Genomic DNA, 20,514 nt, shown 5'->3' with positions numbered 1-20,514 from the left:
AAACATCTTGAATTTCCTGCAACATTGCATTCAACAAAATAAAAAAATAGCTATTGTAAATAAAATATGCGGTATAGATATGTACATAGTAGAGTAAAAGTGCTGCAATGCTGATGCCAATTTTAAAAATGAGAATCAGTGTTCCTTTATATGTCAGGCAGTATGAGTTTCTAATTTTATAGGGAAATTAAAGAAAATTATAATACTTCCCTATGTGTATTTAATGTCATTTCAGAAAAATCTTTGGGATACTATTAAAAGAAGAATTCCTGCACAGCAATCACGAAAAAGAGTGCCAGTCATTAAAAGTATAAATAAAACATTTCAGATGTCTGAAAAAACAGAGAAAAATAGAAGCCCTCTTCAGTCCTGTGAGAATCTGGAAGAGAATTCAAACAGGATTTCACCTAATGGAAATTCCTTAATCATTTCAGAACATAACCTTTCTCTTTCTCCTATTAGCCCCATCAGTCAAAAAAACCAACATGTCATTTATACTCCCTTATCAACTACATATTCTGTTCCAGAAGTACCAGCATATCATATGTTATTAAATAATGTAACAGAAACCCCTACTGTTACAACTCTATATGATAATGTTTTGCAAAAAAACAAAGTATGCCGAAATAATGATGTTAACTCAGCAGAAATAAATGCAAAATCATTCAGGACGCCAGAACAATTGAATATATCTTTGAATTGTAGGAAGATTTTAAGTCCTGATTCTTTTATAAACAATAGTTATGAAGTGACAGAAGATGCAGCTACAGCAATACCTATTCTTTCACCTGAACAGTTTTTAAGAGAAAATCAAATGGTTATTCAGCCAATCTCAGAATGTAAAACAGTGTCCTTTCCTTCAGCTATGAAATCATGTATGTCAACAGCAAAATTTTCAAAACAGAAAGAAAAGATACAAGTTTCTTTTTTTATGGAACCTCAGCTTTCCACCAAAGCTCCCGGCAATATAAATGAAAGAAATCCTACAACACGTTGCTATGATAAGATTGAACAAAATGTCAAATCCAAGGCAAGTGATCAAGCTTGTTGCCTTCAGAACAAAAAAAGGCCTTTGCTTTCTAGCACTGTTACCAAAACTAAGCCCAATCCTGAAGGAAAAGAAACAAAGATGTTAAATCTAAAATCTAAAAAAAGTCTTTCTAATGCAATAGAGCATTGTATGGACATTATCCCTAAAAATGCAGACCTGGACACGTTGCCAGTTATAGAAAGTGTTTCAAATGAAACTAAATGTATCAAAGATAAAGCCAGATTCATTTATTTGGAATCATCTCATAATCGTAAAAGAAAAAGTGGAGAATATTTAGAGGATGTTAAGAATGGAAGAGAAGAATATGCGGAAAATTTAGGAAGGAAAAGAACTCTGAAGTCCTGTGACAGAAATGGAAGCAAGAGTGCTTTGAAATTATCGGTTTCCAAATCTCAGAATGGAGATAAGCAAAAGAAGAGATGTGGTAATGTAAAAAAAGCATTTAATTTTGAGTTGGTATTCTGATAGAAAAAATAGAGTGAGCCAATCTTTTGTTCTCATTCTCTCTTGTGATTACAAAGTAATAGAATAGTTTGCTTATATAAATTCTTGATCTTTTGCTTCAATTTCATGTTTAGCATGTTAGTATTTTTTTTCTAGGTTCTGCATCACAAAAATCTAAAAATTTTAAAAGGACAAAAAATATTGTTCCTGTTGCACAGTCTCAATTGACTTTTGTGAAGCCTTTAAAAACAGGTAAGCATAAATTCCTGGCATTTTGCACTTTGAAAGAAAAAGGATTTTAAAAAAAATATCATTTGAAATAATTTTGGTAATGTTTAGCTAAAATACATTGGGTGAAATAGTAAAAATAGCAAAAGATAGTAGAATTATATGGTTTGCATTCTTTTCATTTTTATACCACAGCCGCCGATCGGCACTGCCTGAAACAGGATGAAAAGAGGGCTCCTGGAGGCAGAAAACGGCCAAAGGGTGGGGACCGGCAGGTGGGCAGGGCTTCGGCAACATTCGCTGTATAAGATGCACAGACATTTCCACCCATATTTTTGTGGGGGAAAGTGCACCTTATAGTGTGAAAAATACGGTACATAGAAAACCCTTTCTGTGCTTCAACTTTGGACCATCCCAGGGCTTCTGAGAAAAGCCAGGTTTTCATGGCTTTTGGAAGATAAAGAAGGGAGAGATTGTTCTATTGTACTGATGCTGGGATTTTTTGGTGCTCATCCTCTGAATTCCATGAATGATATGGCAGAGATCAAAACATTATTGTGTAGTTATTTAGGCCCATGAAGAGGCAGAGTGAAGACTGATTTGTAAGAGTGAAAGGTGAACTCCTAAAGATGCCATTTTCAATCCAAAATGGGTAATTCCTGCTTGCAATAATATATATTCATATGAGTGTAGACACAGTGTACAACCCGATGAGTTCCTTATGTCGAACTATTAGTTGCATACACAAATTGAACATCAAAGCTAAGTATAATAAAAAAAGGAAGAATTTAAACAGAATTCACCACAAGCTTGAAAATCTTTGGAGAATAATGGAGTATTATGTGAAATCCTAAAACATTTGTTCCATTACAGTTGTTCATCTGTTCTGTTATCTCATATTTTGTGGTACTGTACAAAACGTTGGAAAGAGACACTTCCCAATCTTATTTAACATAAGCAAATCAACATTTATCAGTGTTAGAGCAGCCATGTGATTTGAAAGGCGTGGGCTGCTCCTTTGAAAGCTTGTCTCCACTTTTTGTACATTACATTTGATTGTAGCCAAAAGGCTGAGAAGCAATCTGTCCATGCAGACCTGCCTCACTTTATTGGCAGTTATAATTATTTGTGAATGCACATTCATATTTAAATAACCGGAAAAACCTTCAAAGCAGTCACACTAAATAGAAGAGCCAGTTACAGGGGAATGGTTTATGGACTTCGAGAAATGTCCATTTCCAATCCTTTGCACAGCACTCCTAGTCTCCATTTGCAGTTAGAGATGGAGCTTTGATATATTTTCATTAGGTGATAAGGATTTCAGTGTTTCAGCAAAAAATAATAATATAACTTTTAATTATTTTAAAAGATATTCCTAGGCATCCAATGCCTTTTGCAGCAAAGAATATGTTTTACGATGAGCAGTGGAAAGAAAAACAACAACGAGGTTTTACATGGTGGTTGAATTTTGTACTTACTCCTGATGATTTTACTCTGAAAACAGACGTTTCACAAGGTAAAATTGATCAATGGCATCTTAATATTTCAAGGATTAAGAATAGTTACAAAATATAAGAACTATTCAGCTGTGTGTCTGTTTGCATAAAAATGTTTCATTATAGTTCTTCATGCATCTGCACATTTATTACAATCAGCTAGAAATATAGTTGTGTCGGACCTGGTATTGTTATCTGAAGTCAGCCTAGCAATCGGATTAAAAAGTCTTTTCTTTTGATTGTTGGACTTGTTTAGGATTTGGTGTCATTTGTGCTCAGCACGTTTTAGCTATCTGGCCATCCTTCTAATGACAATTCAATGAATTCTAAGATGAGATAGTGCAAGTTTTAAATTCATACAACCATTTTCTCTTTATTAGTTAATACAGCAAGTCTCATCCTGGGAACAGAGACTTATAAAACCAGTGTTCCTAAAGCACCAACAAAAGAAGAAGCATCATTAAGATCATATACAACTCGATGCAAATTAAACAAACTTCGTAGGTCAGCTTGCCGCTTGTTTACCTGTGATGAAATGGTGAAAGCAATAAAAAGGCTGGAGATTGAAATTGAAGCAAAACGTTTGCTAGTTCGAAAAGACAGACATCTGTGGAAGGATATTGGTAAGAATATAGTTGTGTTTTAGAGCAGGATTTAGAGCAATCCCTGGACCATGGACTGGCACGCGTCCATGGCATGCCAACAACCAGACTGCACAAACAAGTGAAGCTCCATCCGCGGGATGCAGGAAAAATCTTTCTTCATGGAACCGGTCCTGGTGTCCAAAAGTTTGGGGTTGCTCTTTTAATAGGGGGCAGGGTTGGCTTAAGAATATTGATGAATAAATTGACCGTGCTTCTGCTACTAATGTGATCAATATCTTTCTGTTACATTATTCAGAAATGCTTTCACTATATAATACTTTTGCGTCTGTCTTTCTTTCAGGAGAACGACAGAAAATCCTCAACTGGCTTTTATGTTACAATCCACTGTGGTTGCGCATAGGCCTAGAAGTGAGTTTGTACTTTGTAATGATCATTCTGTAAACAATATGCTATTTTGTAAAGTCTAATGTTTATCGTGTTACAAGGAACTATTCAAGATCAGGATAAGATATTCTTTAATGCAAAATTCTTCTGCTTGAGAACATAATGCTTAATGTGAATAGGTATCAGTGGCCAAAACTAGTGCAGTATTTTGTGGCTTATTAAGCTGATTTTCAGTAATGAGAACAGCTGCATTAACATAATAATATAGTATATTGTTTTCTTCCTTTCCCATACATTGGTCTATTGTTTGCTAAAATATTCTGCGAAGATGATAATATAGCAATGCAGACTTGGTGAAATGACTATGTTCAAGTACAGTGACGTGCGGTGAGGTTTATGACTGGTGAGGCACTGACACAGTGCTGGGTTTCAAATATTTTTAGACTTGTGGACTTCAACTCCCAGAATTCCACAGCCAGGCATGCTCAGTTCCAATTTAAAGCGACAGCATTTGTTTTTCTCCTTTGCTCCTTCTTTCTTTTTCTTTTTCTTCTCTTTCCCCTCCTTCCTCCCTCTCTCCCTTCCTCCCCCTCTCTCAAACACACACACACACACACACACACACAGAGAGAAGTTGGATTGGACTATCTCTCCTACCCCTTCCCTCTCTCACTCATCTCAAACAAACCCCCCCCCCCCCCCCCACACACAAAAGTTGGATTGGATATCTTTTCCAGTGGCTTGAAAGCAGCTCCTCTGCCATCCCCCCCCCCCCCCCCATTCCCCTGCTGCCTTTCCCAAACACCTCCACCATTGCAAATGCAGCCTGCTGTCTGGGTGGGAAATGCCTGGAACACAATAAAGCCCACCCACCACCTCCTGCTGGCAGGCTGGGGTGAGAGGAGAGGCAGAGAAGCTGGAGGGGAGCCGAGCCTTCCAAAAGAAAGAGGCTGGGGGGGAAGTGTGTGTACTACAGCATGGCTCTTTGCCTGGCTTCCTGCCTCCTCCTGTGGTCTCCTCAGTGCTCGCTTGTGCTCTCCCTCCCCAAGTGTAGTTTGATTGCAGGTGGAGCCACGTTGCCTTTTCAAACTTGTAATCAGTGAAGCTGATTGTTATATAGTTTTATCCAGCTGTGTGTGTGAGAGAGAGAAATGAATGGGGGCCTGGGGAGGAAGTCACTACACTTGGGGAGGGAGAGCACCAGTGAGGTTAAGCAGAGTCATCCACGGTGAGGCAGCAACTAGCTCAGCTTTTTCCTTTTACTTTTTTTTTTCATGATGAGAGTGGTGAGGCTGTGCCTCACCTGCCTCACCTGCCTCACCTGACTGCACGTCACTGTTCAAGTACCATATTGTTGCAAAAATTTGAATGTCCTATTGCTACAATAGTTTTATTCATATTTTGAATTGTTTTCACCTTTTATCTTTGTCAGACAATCTTTGGTGAACTGATTGCTTTGGAAAGTAACAGTGATATGATGGGTTTGGCAGTATTTATACTAAATCGATTGTTGTGGAACCCAGATATAGCAGCTGAATACCGACACCCAACTGTGCCTCACCTTTATCGAGATGGTAAAACGTTTCTTTGCTATTACGTAGTAGTATTTCAAAATAGAGAGCAAGCTTGGTATAGTGTTAAAGGCACCAGGCTAGAAACTGGAAAATTAAGAGGTTTAGTGCTGCCTTAGCCATGAAGCCAGCCAGGTGTCCTTGGGTCAGTCATTCTCTATCCTAAGAAGGAAATGGCAAACATTTCCAAAAATGATTTTTTTAAAATCCATGTACGAATCCAGATTGACTGACAAGATGAAAGGTAAAAAAATAGTTACAAGAAGCATCTCTATATAAAAATAAAATATTGCATTTATAGGTCATGAAGAAGCATTGTCCAAATTTACACTGAAAAAACTTCTACTACTGGTTTGTTTCCTTGATCGTGCCAAAGTGTCTCGAATTATTGAACACGACCCTTGCTTATTCTTCAAAAATGCAGAATTTAAGGTATTCCCACTTAAGCTTGTATGTTTGCCTATATCTGTATGTATTTGTGTGTTTGAAAGACACAAGCCATGCTTATTTCTTTAGAATACATTTTTTAAAATAATAGATAAGAAGTACAAAAAATTTTCAGGGCTGATTAGAATGGAATTATTACAAGTTTTTGATCTACATAATATGTACCTGGTAGTAATGATTGTAATTAATATCCATAATATTAAAAACAAAGTATACAGTTAGCAGTAATATTTATATTGTAGTTCAGTGACTTAATTACATAGTCATTAATTACGTAGGATAATAAATTATTGTATATGTGTACTGATTTTTCACCTTTTTTTTCTAGTCTAGTAAAGAAATATTACTAGCATTTTCCCGGGACTTTTTAAGTGGAGAAGGTGATCTTTCACGTCACCTTGGATTCTTGGGTTTCCCTGTTAATCACATACAAACTTCGCTTGATGAATTTGACTTTGCTGTTACAAATTTAGCTACCGACTTACAATGTGGCATTCGTCTTGTGTAAGTTTTTGTTGAATTTTGTCATCACAGTTATAAAATATATATTGCATGAAGAAATTAATTACTTTTTAATATGAAATATTAATGTATTTAAGGAGAACATTAGAACTGCTGTCATCAGATTGGACTCTTTCTGAAAAATTAAGAGTGCCCGCAATCAGCAGACTTCAGAAGATGCATAATGTTAAACTTGTTTTTGAGGCATTGAATGATCATGGAATTCAATTGAAAGATGAACATGGTAAGTATTAGAAAGTAATGTGGAGGTGGTATCCTACAGGTCTGTTGATTTTGCTTTTCATTAATCTGTTTCATTGGTTTATAGGTTCAACCATTGACGCAAAGGATATTGTAGATCGACATAGAGAAAAAACATTTGCTTTGTTATGGAAAATAGTGTTTGCTTTTCAGGTACTGCATAATTGGTTTAATTTATCTTTAGAGCATAAAATAAGAAAGTGCATTCTCTATCTTCAGAATTTCAGCAAACAATGGTCTGTGCATGAAACTTACGATAGTATTACTTCTGTTTCATGCATAAAGCCAATGTGTAAAAAGTAGGTGTGCTGTATACAGACTAAATTTCAGAAAAAAATTAAAAATAGATGACAACACCGATGAAGGTACATTTATTTACATTTGGAGGGCTTTCATGAAAAAGCTGGCAGCTATAGATACTAAGTTTTGAAACCTTTAAAATATATTATCAGAAATTATCAAGAAATTGATTGCTATCATTATTTAGATCTTAATTTTCAACATCTTTTTTCAGCACTGTGTGCATCTTTTTAAAGCAGCCATGTCTTATGACCATACTGCAACTGAAAGATAGCTGCATAATTCCAACAAAAAAACAGTTGCTTTAAAGCATTACAGGTAGAGTTTACAATAGTGCTCTTTAATATTTCGGAGCATCTTTAGAATTGACAGCAAAGCACTACAGAATCCTAATTGGTTTAGATTAAGACATTTTCAGTCTCTCTGAATTATTAGAACTATGTGTAGGCTCTTTTCACAACCTGAATAAAAATAAACATTTTTGAAAATGTGTAATATCGTACACTTTACCTGTTGCCATTTTAGTTTTGATAATTTGTCTTAGCAGTTTGTTAACAATTGGTATGTTTTAACAACCTAAACATTACTCAGAATGATTTTTTAAATTCCATCAATAATACTATCAGTTTAATTATTTCACTATATAAGGAATGCGTTATGAATAAAATTGTGGTTGGATCTTATTTAGGTGAATATTTCTCTTGACGTGGATCAGCTAAAAGCAGAAATTGCTTTCTTAAAAAACATGCAAATTACAAAATTAAAAAGACCTGATTTGGAATGTGTTAACAGCATGGGAAATGACACCAGCAGGTCTTATTCATATGAAAGTTATGGTGAAAATGTAAAACTGCTGATGGAGTGGGTGAATGTTGTCTGCAGATTTTACAATATTAAGGTAAATAATTATTTCCTTAAACAATTTCACAAAGCACACTGTTCTGAGTATGATAATTATTAAACTTAACCAAATGTAATAAAAATGAATTGAAATGTTCAGACCAGTGTATTTATGTTTTGATTATATATTTGTTATATGGATTATTACTGCTGTGAAAACAAACTATTAAAGAGTTGATTATGATAATAATTTATTTGTAATAGTATAGCATATGCTACTGTCCGTCTCTTTTCGGTATGCTTCATTGATGCTAAATGGCATGTGAACAGTTGCTTGCTGATGGGTGGTGATGATGATTTAAAGCGACCTATGGCACACAAAAAGGTATAAATATAATGGCCTGGCAGTATGGTTGGTCTTAACATATAAAAGATAATACTATATGTTATTCCAAAATATAATTCCATATTGTTAGATTAAATCATTTGTTTGTACATTACTTTGTTTAAGAGATTATGTGACACTGATTCTTTTTAAACACATTAAATTTTCTACTAGTTAACATGTGTATGCTCTTAAGGTAAGTCAATTATTTAACTTCTGTTTTAGTTCTAACAAGTTGTTAAAAAAAACACTAAAGATAAATCGTGTGCTGAAATCTTTAAATAAGAAAAGTTTAAACACAAACTTGATGCTTCAGTTTAGTTTAGCAACAGTGAAGAATGAGATCTGTCTAAATGTGTCCTTTCCTCCCCCCCGAAAAAACCCACTGTATCATCTAGTTGTGGAATACTCTCTCTAATATTCTCTAGAACAAGAATTTCCAATCCATTTGGCGTTACATTTTTATTTTTTGAAAATGCACAAATCTTCCTAGCTGTCATTTAAGACTACTCACTTAACAACACGTTTTCTTTCTTAGTTAGAATTGAACAGACCATATTTGTAGAAGTAAAATGAATTTGCCCTTCCTTCCTCCTTCCCATCAGCTGACTTAGCCACCACTTTTCTGCCACAATGTACTATTCATAGAGCCTTGCTTCTTTCTTTCCTGTCTCAGCCTGCTTGTCTCCCAATCCTAAAGTGCCTGGAAAAAAAATCATTTTAGGCTAGTACGTAAGAAAGGCAGATTTCTATATCTTATTTTTTTAAAAAATAAAAGATCTTTGCAAAAGAAATATCCAGAGGAGTACGTTCCAAGGAAGTTATTTATCTCAGAACCAATCCTTCAGAATTTTTTTAACGTAGATTTATTTATTTATTTATTTATAGATTTATATTTTTACAAACATCACAAAGCTACCATTGTTTTTATGTTCCTTTATTCTAGGTGGAAAATTTCACAGTGTCTTTTTCAGATGGAAGAGTGTTATGTTATTTGATTCATCATTATCACCCATGTTATGTGCCTTTGGACGCTGTATGTAAACACACTACTCAAACAGTAGAATGTACCAGAAGTGGCACTCTTGGGCTGAATTCCTCTTCTGAGTCTGATACTTCTTTAAATCTCATAAAGGGAACTTTTGATCAAAGTGAGTTCATTAAAAATAGAGCCGGCTTCAAAGCAGGTTGAAATTACGAGTTACTATTTCTGCTTTAATATGTTCCATTTTTCATGTTTCTGTTTACAAAGCTATAAGTACTTCTGTGCTGTATAAAGAACTCCTTGATAATGAAAAGAGAAATTTTCAACTGATCAATGCTGCAGTTTCTGATCTGGGAGGTATTCCAGCTATGATTCAGCATTCAGACATGTCTAATACAATACCTGACGAGAAGGTAATCAGCCAGGTCATTAAAATTCAAAGTTGTTTTATTTCCTCACAGCATATAGTAAGTTTCTATTTGTATGTTTTTTTTTCTTTTTAGGTAGTCATTATTTATGTGTCATTTCTGTGTTCAAGACTTATAAGTCTTTCTAAAGAGATTCGAGCAGCTCAGTTGATTCAATCTGCTTGGAGAAAATACAGATTGAAAATACTTGCTGAGGTATTCAGTTGCTTTCTATTTTGCTCTTTATTGTCAACCCAGACTTCTGCTATTGGAAGGAAAGAGGATTGCTTGTATTATTATTTTTTTCAGACCAAGAAGCAAAAATCTAATGCTGTAGTTGTACTTCAAAAGCACTGGAGAAGATATTTAGCTGTACTGGAACTTCAGAAATTAAAAAAGGCAAAACAAGAAGAATCTGAAAGAATTGCAATCCAGGTATAATTGACTTTGTATAAAACCACTTGATCAAAATGAATCCATTTTTTTACTTAAGATGGTTAAGATATGTAGTTTTCATTCCTGAAGCCATTAGATTTCAAGTTCGGGTAAATAAAGGTTTCACTAATAGAACATTTGTTGGTCTTCATGTTTTATATATAAAAAAAAACCTAAACAAACAAATATATAATTTTGTTCTCTTCTTGTTATTCAGAGATGTCAAGAGGCTGCAATTGTCCTTCAAACTTGGTACAGAATGAAGAGAGAGAGACAGCGGTTTTTAAAAATGTCTGGAGCTGCATCTGTCATTCAAACACACTATCGTGCACATAGAGAACAAAACTTTCAGAGACAGAAGTTTTTGCAAATCAAAAAGGCAACTTTACGTTTGCAAGCAAGCTACAGGGGCTTTAAAGTACGAAGAATGCTAAGACACCAACACATGGCTGCTACTAAAATCCAAGCTACGTACAGGGCTTATGCTGCCAGAATGAAATATCAAAGTTTGATACAAGCTTCCATTGTGATTCAGAAATGGTACAGGACTTATAAAAGTGGATCCATAATAAGAAAAAGATTTCAGAAGACCAAAGCTGCTGTGATTTCCTTACAGGCAGTTTTGCGTGGTTGGCAAGTGAGAAAATGGCTTCACAGGCAGCATGCAGCTGCAATTACTATTCAATCTGCCTACAGAAAGTATAAAGCTATGAAAAAATTCAGGCTGGTGAGATGTGCTGCTCTTACTATACAGCACCATTATCGGGCTCACATCTCAAGTAAAAAACAGCAACAGGAATACATTGTTCTTTACAATAGCATTGTATTATTCCAGGCGACTTGGAGAGGAACAATTGTGAGGAGGCAAATAAAAAGACAGCATCAGGCTGCAGTGACAATTCAGTCTTATTATAGGATGCATGTGAATCAAGCTAAGTTTAAACATTTCAGGGAAGCTGCAATTACACTTCAGAGATGGTATCGTGCTGTTATTCAAGCCCGTAATGCACGACAAAACTATCTTGCTTTAAAGGAAACAACTGTTAAAATGCAGGCAATTTATCGAGGTTTGAGAGAAAGGCGAAAAATCCAGCGCATGAACCAAGCAGTTATTTGTATCCAAGCCATGTTTAAAATGCATCGATGTAATATTCAATATAGGACCCTGAAAAGGTCAGCTACTATAATTCAAGCACGATACAGAGCTTTCTGCAGAGGACAGAAAGATCGGAAAAAATATCTGGCACTTAGAAAGTCATCTCTCATCCTTCAAGCAGCCTACAGAGGCATGAAAATTAGACAGAAATTAAGAAGTAGTCACCAGTGCATACTAAACATTCAGTCATATTATCGAATGTACAGAGAACGGAAAGCTTATTTAAAGCTAATTGCAGCAACAAAAGTGATTCAGCGATGGTATCGTGCTTCCAGAGATACAAATGCTCAGATGTATAAATACAAAATGATGAAGATTTCTGCTCTCCAAATACAGGCGGCTTTCCGAGGGATGAAAACTAGAGTCCTTTTGAAAAAGATGCACATAGCTGCCATCATCATTCAAAGGAATTTTAAAGCTTTTGTTCAGAGACGTAAATTTATTTTTCTTAAATCAGCTGCTGTGACAATTCAGAGAAACTATCGAGCAACAGTACTTTCAAAACATCAACGTGAGAATTTTCTTAATTTACGTAGAGCAGTGATTGTAATACAATCCACCATCAGAGGCCTGCTTGTTAGGAGATATGTAAAGCAAATGCATCTGGCTGCTGCAGTTATCCAAGCAACCTTTCGAATGCACATAACCTACACTCAATACAAAACAATGAAGTCTGCTTGTGTTGTAATACAGCACCATTATAGAGCATATCAAACAGCTAAGCAAACCAGAGATTTGTACTTAAAACAGCGTCACTCTGCTCTAATTCTCCAGGCTACTTATAGAGGAATGAAAGTTAGGCATGTGTTAAGGAAAAAACATGAAGCTGCCGTAGTCATACAAAGTAACTATAGAAAACACAGGCAATGGAAGTCTTACAAAAATATTCAGTGGGCAGTCAGACTTGTACAGGGAAGAGTCAGAGCCAACCAAGAGCGCAAAAAGGCAGTCCAGCAATATTCTTCCATTAAGAAAGCTACCATCTGCATTCAGAAAGCTTTTCGCAGGATGAAGGCAAGAAACCAAAGAAGACAGGAAGCTGCTATCTTGCTTCAGCGGAATTTTAAAATGCAAAGAGCACGTAAAAATTACCTGGCTTTAAAAGCGGCTGCCATATCTCTTCAGAGAAACTATCGAGCAACAGTACTTTCAAAACATCAACGTGAGAATTTTCTTAATTTACGTAGAGCAGTGATTGTAATACAATCCACCATCAGAGGCCTGCTTGTTAGGAGATATGTAAAGCAAATGCATCTGGCTGCTGCAGTTATCCAAGCAACCTTTCGAATGCACATAACCTACACTCAATACAAAACAATGAAGTCTGCTTGTGTTGTAATACAGCACCATTATAGAGCATATCAAACAGCTAAGCAAACCAGAGATTTGTACTTAAAACAGCGTCACTCTGCTCTAATTCTCCAGGCTGCTTATAGAGGAATGAAAGTTAGGCATGTGTTAAGGAAAAAACATGAAGCTGCCGTAGTCATACAAAGTAACTATAGAAAACACAGGCAATGGAAGTCTTACAAAAATATTCAGTGGGCAGTCAGACTTGTACAGGGAAGAGTCAGAGCCAACCAAGAGCGCAAAAAGGCAGTCCAGCAATATTCTTCCATTAAGAAAGCTACCATTTGCATTCAGAAAGCTTTTCGCAGGATGAAGGCAAGAAACCAAAGAAGACAGGAAGCTGCTATCTTGCTTCAGCGGAATTTTAAAATGCAAAGAGCACGTAAAAATTACCTTGCCTTAAAAGCGGCTGCCATATCTCTTCAGAGAAAGTATCGAGCAACAGTACTTTCAAAACATCAACGTGAGAATTTTCTTAATTTACGTAGAGCAGTGATTGTAATACAGTCCACCATCAGAGGCCTGCTTGTTAGGAGATATGTAAAGCAAATGCATCTGGCTGCTGCAGTTATCCAAGCAACCTTTCGAATGCACATAACCTACACTCAATACAGAACAATGAAGTCTGCTTGTGTTGTAATACAGCACCATTATAGAGCATATCAAACAGCTAAGCAAACCAGAGATTTGTACTTAAAACAGCGTCACTCTGCTCTAATTCTCCAGGCTGCTTATAGAGGAATGAAAGTTAGGCATGTGTTAAGGAAAAAACATGAAGCTGCCGTAGTCATACAAAGTAACTATAGAAAACACAGGCAATGGAAGTCTTACAGAAATATTCAGTGGGCAGTCAGACTTGTACAGGGAAGAGTCAGAGCCAACCAAGAGCGCAAAAAGGCAGTCCAGCAATATTCTTCCATTAAGAAAGCTACCATTTGCATTCAGAAAGCTTTTCGCAGGATGAAGGCAAGAAACCAAAGAAGACAGGAAGCTGCTATCTTGCTTCAGCGGAATTTTAAAATGCAAAGAGCACGTAAAGATTACCTTGCCTTAAAAGCGGCTGCCATATCTCTTCAGAGAAATTACAGAGCATTGGTTATGATGAGAAGACAAACTAAAGAATATGCTTCTGTTCGTGCAAAGATTATTTGTGTGCAGTCTTTCTATAGAGGCTTTAAAATACGGAAAGAAGTCAAACGCCAGCATTTAGCAGCAACAGTGATTCAGGCAACATTTAGAATGTATAAAGTTAAACTAGCTTACCAGAAATTCAGATATGCTACTATTACCATGCAGAAGTACTATCGATCACATTTACAGGAGAAACATCAAAAGACACATCAGGCAATTCTGAAATCTATAAGTCAGGTCACTTGCAGAGGAACAAAAATACAGCCAGAATTGGACACCATGCATATTTCGGCAACCATCATTCAATCTCTTTATCGGATGTATGTACAGCAAAAGCATTACAAATTAATACACTGGGCTGTGATAACTATTCAATCTGCCTATCGTGGAATGATAGCACGCAAAAAAACAAAGAAAATGCGTGTAGCAAGAAACAGACAGTTGTGTCATACAGCTGTAAATGATAGAACTGAAGCTATTGAATCAAAGAGTCAGTGCCATACAAATGAAGCCAGAGAACAATACCAGAAATATTGGAAAGCTGCAGTTTTAATACAACAACATTACCGATCTTATCTGACTGTGAAACATCATTCAATGGTTTATTTTCAAACACGTAAGAGAATAATTCTTTTGCAAGCTACAGTGAGAGGTTTCATTGAACGACAGAGGTTTGCCAGAATAAAAAGAAGTACAATAAAAATACAGGTATTTAAAAAATTCAGTTTTCTCCAGCTTTAATTGTTTTCAGTGACAATAGAATAAGCTTGAATAAAATATTCTTTGATAGAATTTAACTACAAATTAAAAACAAAATTATGGAAGTCCACTATCTTTAAGATATGGAATATCCTTTTATACTGTCCCTCACCCATGTTAGGGTGCTGCTTTCATAATTTCAAACTATGTGGCCATGAGCTCAAGTTTCATTTATATCCCTTTAAAACAGAGTTGGTATCGAGGAAACTGGCAGAGGAGGAAATTCCTGCGATATCGTGAGAAAATTATTATAATACAAAGAATGGTGAGAAGATGGATTAGCCACAAAAATATAAATACAGGTGGAATTCCAAAAGACATAAAGCCCAAAATTGTTAGCATTGGAGTAACTAAATTTCAAGTAAGTAAATTTCCTGAAAAATGATACTATTTAGGAATGTGCATAAAAGACAAACAAATTTGATTTCAAACCCAAATATTTTCTTTTGGATTTTTTTTTCGTGGGCATGCAGTGATCCGGATAAAAGAAATCAGGGCAGCTTGTAATGATGTTTCTGTTGTTCATAACTGATAAGAGGGCCAATGTGGCTTCTATTTGATCATTTGATGAAATCTGGCTGGGTATTTGGGAGGGAGGTTCCCCTCTCTGAAGTGCAGTCGCCCAACTTTAGGTGTACCATCTGAAACTTAAATATTGTCATCTTGTTGGACTTGAGAAGTGTATCGTTTCTATAACAGCTCCTCCCTTCTGAGATCTAACAGACTCCCTACACTTCTATTCTCCCAGAGAGTACTTAAAACCTGGCTCTTCCCACAGGCAATGGAATAGGGAAAGCCCAGGTTGGGGTGAGAATAAAAGAAATGTGGCTGAGATATAAAGTTTTCCTGTTATTATTGTTGTTGGTTTTTATAATTTTTATTGCTTTATTGTTTGTAAGTTATACAGTTTTAAGATGGGCAGCTATATGAATATTTTGAAAGAATAAAAAAATAGCTGAATGATTTGCTTGTTCTGTTTCAGATCAACTGACTAAAAACTGCAAACATAATCTATTCTGTGAACTAGATCTAAAATCTTGCATATTGCTCAAGGATTATCTGGAAATGTTTTATGCTCATTAGGCTCATTATCTAAAACTTTCCATTTGCAAATTTTCATCAAGTGACTTTCAGAAAATATTTTGTTTGGAGAAAAACAATTACCTGAAAAAATAGTAAAATTTATTTTTAAAAAATAAAGCTATATTCTAGAAAATTTCTGCCTCTTTTATTCCTTAAACATGTAGCTTTTCCTTTCTCCCCTTACAAGGCACTGTGGAGAGGATATTCTTGGAGGAAGAAGACTGATACTCCAGAAACCAGATCTCTGCGAGACAGTTTGATCATTGCCAATAAAGAAAGCAAAGAAGAGAAGAAGCTGTATAATAGAACTGCAGTTGCCATTGATTATCTTCTTAAATATAAACATTTTTCTTATATTCTGACAGCTCTGAAGGATCTGGGTTAGTAATTTGATTCAAGGGCAGTCTTTATTTTTAAATATTTTTAAATATTAGTATACAGACATTCTTCTATGTACAAAGTAAAAAACAGACAAACCTAATTAAAAACTAGTTACTTTGGCCTTTAGAAACATTGGTGTCTAAATGAAAGAAAATCAGAGAGAGCTAGGCCAAAATTAATATATGTCTGAAAGAAATATTTCACTGCTGTGTTGCTCCCATAATCAATTGCTATACATGGTGCAGTTTCATTCATATGTATGGAAGAGAAGGAATGTGATGTCTTGATAACTTACTTTGCCCTATTGATTGTTTCCTGAATATCCTCCACATGTAAAGCTGAAATTTGTGCATTTGAGAGGTCTTCCCAGGCCATAGAAATCTGGAGTTTAAATAATGGTATGATTAGCAGTGTAGAGTGTAGTAACTTTAAATTCTAAATTATGTTATCTTTGAATTTTGTGAGCTCAGCCTAAGTAGTAATAAATATAATATAGGACTAAATCAAGAGTTGACACATGCAATCAGTTCTGGGGTTTCAGTTGTATGAGAAATAGATTGGTCATTGAATTTATATTTCTATAATATAGTTAGGTATTAATTTGAAAAGATGTTAATATTTTACCTGTTTTTCTCTTATCAGAGGTTGTTACAAGATTGTCTCCTGTTTGCTGTGAAAATATGGCCCAAAGTAAAGCAGTCAGCATTATTTTTACTTTGATACGGAGCTGCAATAGAAGTGTCCCTAGTATGGATGTTATTAAATATTCTGTCCAAGTCTTGCTTAATTTATCAAAGGTATTCATTTATTTTCATATTTGTTGAGATTAAGCTTTTTTTTCTGTAAGTTTGTATTGTAAAGGGACACGGTGGCTCAGTGGCTAAGATGCTGAGCTTGTTAATCAAAGGTCGGCAGTTCAGTGGTTCGAATCCCTAGTGCCACGTAACGGAGTGAGCTCCCATTACTTGTCCCAGCTTCTGCCAACCTAGCAGTTCGAAAACATGTAAAAATGCAAGTAGAGAAGTAAAGAAACCTTTGGTGGGAAAGTAACAGTGTTCCGTGCGCCTTCGCCATTTAGTCATGCCGGCTACATGGCCACAGAGACGTCTTCGGACAGTGCTGGCTGTTCGGCTTTGAAACAGAGATGAGCATTGCCCCCTAGAGTCGGGAACAACTAACACATATGTGTGAGGGGAATCTTTACCTTTTTTATAAAGTTTACAACTGTTATTATTTTTTCATTTATAATATGTGCCAGAATTTAAACTTCAGGTTATATTGCAAATGAGAGCTAAACTCATTTGCACTATTGAAGCTTATTTTAAGTTTAATTTAACACAGTTCTAAACTGCAGGGCCAAATAATTCATGTTGTGGAAAGTACCAGTGATACTGGTTAAAGAAAAAGAAAATTCTGTCTAAAACTGATTAGCATTTGATGTAATATGCTGCAATTAAAATTGCAAAAAAAAATACTCATTGTTCTTGTAGCTTGTATCAGTCTGCCAAATAGTCAAAAAGTACTTGAATGAAATAATTTATTACAAAAAATTAGGAAAAGTATATTTTAAATTAAGATCTAAGCATGTTACTTAGTCCCATATAGCTAGTGGAACTGTTTATCAAATAATTTGTGATAATGTACCTTTAGTGAGTTTTGGTTGAATTTAGTATTATATTTGGAAAAGAATATATTTGCAGATGATGAAAAAGTACTATACTGTCAAGATACTGTTTGGAAAAACTATTTTGAGAGAAAGCCCTGTTTAAGCATTATAAAAGAAATTGAATTTCATTAAGCCACAAAAAAATCTTCAGGTTAATTTAAGTAGTAAGACATTTATATGTCCTAGAGGTAGGGGAGGGCAAGATCTTATTTTTGCTAGTAAAAGAAGACACCTGCCCCCTCAATTCATAAGAATATATATTAAAATAGTCATAGCCCTGCCTACATTAGTTTATCCTGCTTATATTTTTCATACTTACTAATAAATAATTAAGAATGAGTGTATTTGTGCCTATGTATTGATGCTGTAAACCACTGATTTGTCATTCTACAGTTTCAATAATGATTTCACAAATGATGAACAATCCTAGGATTTTTTTGAGAATTAACTTACAACTCTTCTCATCTGTTTAGTATGAAAGGACTACTGATGCTGTTTATTCAGTGGAAAATTCAGTAGAAACATTGTTGGATTTACTTCAGATGTACCGGGAAAGACCTGGGGACAAAACTTCAGAAAAAAGTGGTAGCATTTTTACCAAGACATGCTGCTTATTTGCTCATCTCTCGAAGGACTCAAGAAGAGCTTCTGTATGTATTCTATGTTAACTTTTTGTGTCTTCATTCTATAGGAATTGCCAAAGTATACATTCAAATATAAATATATTCAAAAATTGGAATGCAATTTTTGGGCTTGCATGCCAAAAAATAGCTAGAACTAGCCTTCGGGTTCAGGTAGCAGTGTAGTTGCTGGAGATTTTTCAAAACAGACATTCTAAAATAACAGTATTCTAGAACTGAATAGTGAGCAAATAGTCCTACTCGCTCTCCCACAGTGAATTGGTTGTTTTAAACTAAAATATTTTTTTTCTGAGTGGGCAAAATAAGAAGTTCACTACGTTGTTGTTATTTCACGTATATTTGGCCAACTAATGCTTGCTTATATATAATGGTTTTATACAGGGTGCTGCTGATTCTTCTTAAGTACAACTAATCCTCATTTAGCAACCACAATTGGGACGGACAACTTGGTTATTAAACAAAGCAGTTGTTAAGTGAACCATGACTGCTTATGGTCTTACTTTAGCTTTCCTTTGCTTTCAGACCTGTGAAGGTTGTAAATGTGAGGGCTGGTTGCAAAGCTATTTTTTTTATCATTTCATCGACTGAAACTGCGCAGGCATAAAATGAGGCAGTCACTAAATTAGAACTACCATATAGTTAAAAGCAAATCCTGGATATTAGATTTTAACAATGGGATTTGTTTCTCTTAGCTATACTGACAAATTTTAAATGTGCTAAGGGAGATAGGAAGTTGCTTCTTGGTGGAGGGGGTCTATGACAATTTGCCACAGCCAACTCACTGCAAGGTAACTTGCCACAGCCACCTCGCCACAGGACAACTCGGTGTGGGACAAGACACACTAATATCAAAGAACTGGTGAAGTAAAATCATTTGGAAAAGGATGGAAAAGGAGGGACAGAATGAAATGTGAATGGCAAAAATTAAAATATTTTTATTTATTTTAAATAATTAAATAGAATTGTTAAATTGTCCTGCAGCAAGTTGCCCCACAGCACGTTGGCCATGGTGAATTGACTGCAGCAAGTTGGCTGTGGCAAGTTGTCCCATTCCCTCTTTGGGGATTATAGTTGAATGTAGACAATTTCTACTGATCTTTGCCTTTTAGTATATAGATTACAAATCAGGTTGACTGGATCCTACAACTTTTAATAGCCTTTAAAAGTAGAACTTAGTTCAAACTATTCACAAATGGTAGACTATACTACTTTATCAGATATTTTTTGAAAAATAACTAGCTCTCCTCGTTCTATACAATTCTGTGGTTTAACAAAATATGTCTTATTTTGAATTTGTCCTTTTCTGTAGAGAATCCTGAACTTTGTATAAAATAGCCTGAGACTAGCTTTAAAATGATGTACTTGGTATAAATGAGGCATACTGAGGTAACATTTGAAAGGATTTTCAAAGATATATAGCTGTGAGGTTTCATTGAACAAAATACTATAATTTAACAACAGTGGTTTATTTTTTAGGAGATTCTAAACAATCATAAAACAGTTGCTAGCCTTCGGAGATTGTTTAAACTTACAGCCCGTAAACATCAAATGGATGTCCAAAGAATGCGTACCAAACAAAAAAAAGTTGCATACATAAATGGACAGAGTTCCATTCCTCTAAAAACAAAAATAGTTTCAAAGTAAGTCTAAATTATTGTAACTTTAAATTTTCTATTTCAAATCATACTTTTATTTTTATGGATTTTTTTTTTCATCCTTAGGCAGAGGCCGGATTGGGATTTAAGGAAAGATAACATAAGAGAGATTGTTGATCCATTGCAAGCCATTGAGATGGTAGTGAACACACTTGGAATTTCATGCAATTAAAACATGAAAGAGTTTATAATTATGACATTTTCAGAAAGAAATGGACTGAACTTCTTGTATCGATGTACATATTATGCATTTGTTTTATAAAGCTTTTGTTTACCTGAGTCTGAACTCCTGTCATTTAAAATAAACTTCTTTCTGATATTTGTCTGTGCAATTAATAAAATCTCAAATATT

The 20,514-nt window shown here is 35.2% G+C and overlaps 1 protein-coding gene across 3 annotated transcripts in view; it reads left to right on the top strand.

Moving 5' to 3' along the window:
* ASPM (assembly factor for spindle microtubules) overlaps positions 1 to 20,441 on the top strand; it is a 29,192-nt gene extending 8,751 nt beyond the window's left edge. For all 3 annotated transcript variants that reach the window (XM_081947999.1, XM_081947997.1, XM_081947998.1), the window contains exons 3-24: positions 236 to 1,475; positions 1,652 to 1,747; positions 3,093 to 3,239; positions 3,600 to 3,842; positions 4,165 to 4,232; positions 5,641 to 5,782; positions 6,081 to 6,211; positions 6,555 to 6,730; positions 6,826 to 6,971; positions 7,056 to 7,141; positions 7,977 to 8,186; positions 9,460 to 9,664; positions 9,766 to 9,911; positions 10,002 to 10,121; positions 10,215 to 10,340; positions 10,558 to 14,685; positions 14,927 to 15,097; positions 16,007 to 16,199; positions 16,843 to 16,997; positions 18,340 to 18,516; positions 19,984 to 20,147; positions 20,229 to 20,441. In XM_081947999.1, the coding sequence (XP_081804125.1) occupies positions 329 to 1,475; positions 1,652 to 1,747; positions 3,093 to 3,239; positions 3,600 to 3,842; positions 4,165 to 4,232; positions 5,641 to 5,782; positions 6,081 to 6,211; positions 6,555 to 6,730; positions 6,826 to 6,971; positions 7,056 to 7,141; positions 7,977 to 8,186; positions 9,460 to 9,664; positions 9,766 to 9,911; positions 10,002 to 10,121; positions 10,215 to 10,340; positions 10,558 to 14,685; positions 14,927 to 15,097; positions 16,007 to 16,199; positions 16,843 to 16,997; positions 18,340 to 18,516; positions 19,984 to 20,147; positions 20,229 to 20,334 (8,283 nt within the window). In that variant the 5' untranslated portion in view covers positions 236 to 328 and the 3' untranslated portion in view covers positions 20,335 to 20,441. The remainder of the gene's footprint in view (positions 1 to 235; positions 1,476 to 1,651; positions 1,748 to 3,092; positions 3,240 to 3,599; positions 3,843 to 4,164; positions 4,233 to 5,640; positions 5,783 to 6,080; positions 6,212 to 6,554; positions 6,731 to 6,825; positions 6,972 to 7,055; positions 7,142 to 7,976; positions 8,187 to 9,459; positions 9,665 to 9,765; positions 9,912 to 10,001; positions 10,122 to 10,214; positions 10,341 to 10,557; positions 14,686 to 14,926; positions 15,098 to 16,006; positions 16,200 to 16,842; positions 16,998 to 18,339; positions 18,517 to 19,983; positions 20,148 to 20,228) is intronic.
* Positions 20,442 to 20,514: the final 73 nt, after the last annotated feature.

Source organism: Natrix helvetica, assembly GCF_964273705.1.
Source record: "Natrix helvetica genome assembly, chromosome: 3".
In the NCBI taxonomy this organism is placed as follows: Eukaryota; Metazoa; Chordata; class Lepidosauria; order Squamata; family Natricidae; genus Natrix; species Natrix helvetica.
Note: the sequence above shows the minus strand (reverse complement) of the source record. Positions and strands in the feature narration are given on the sequence as shown.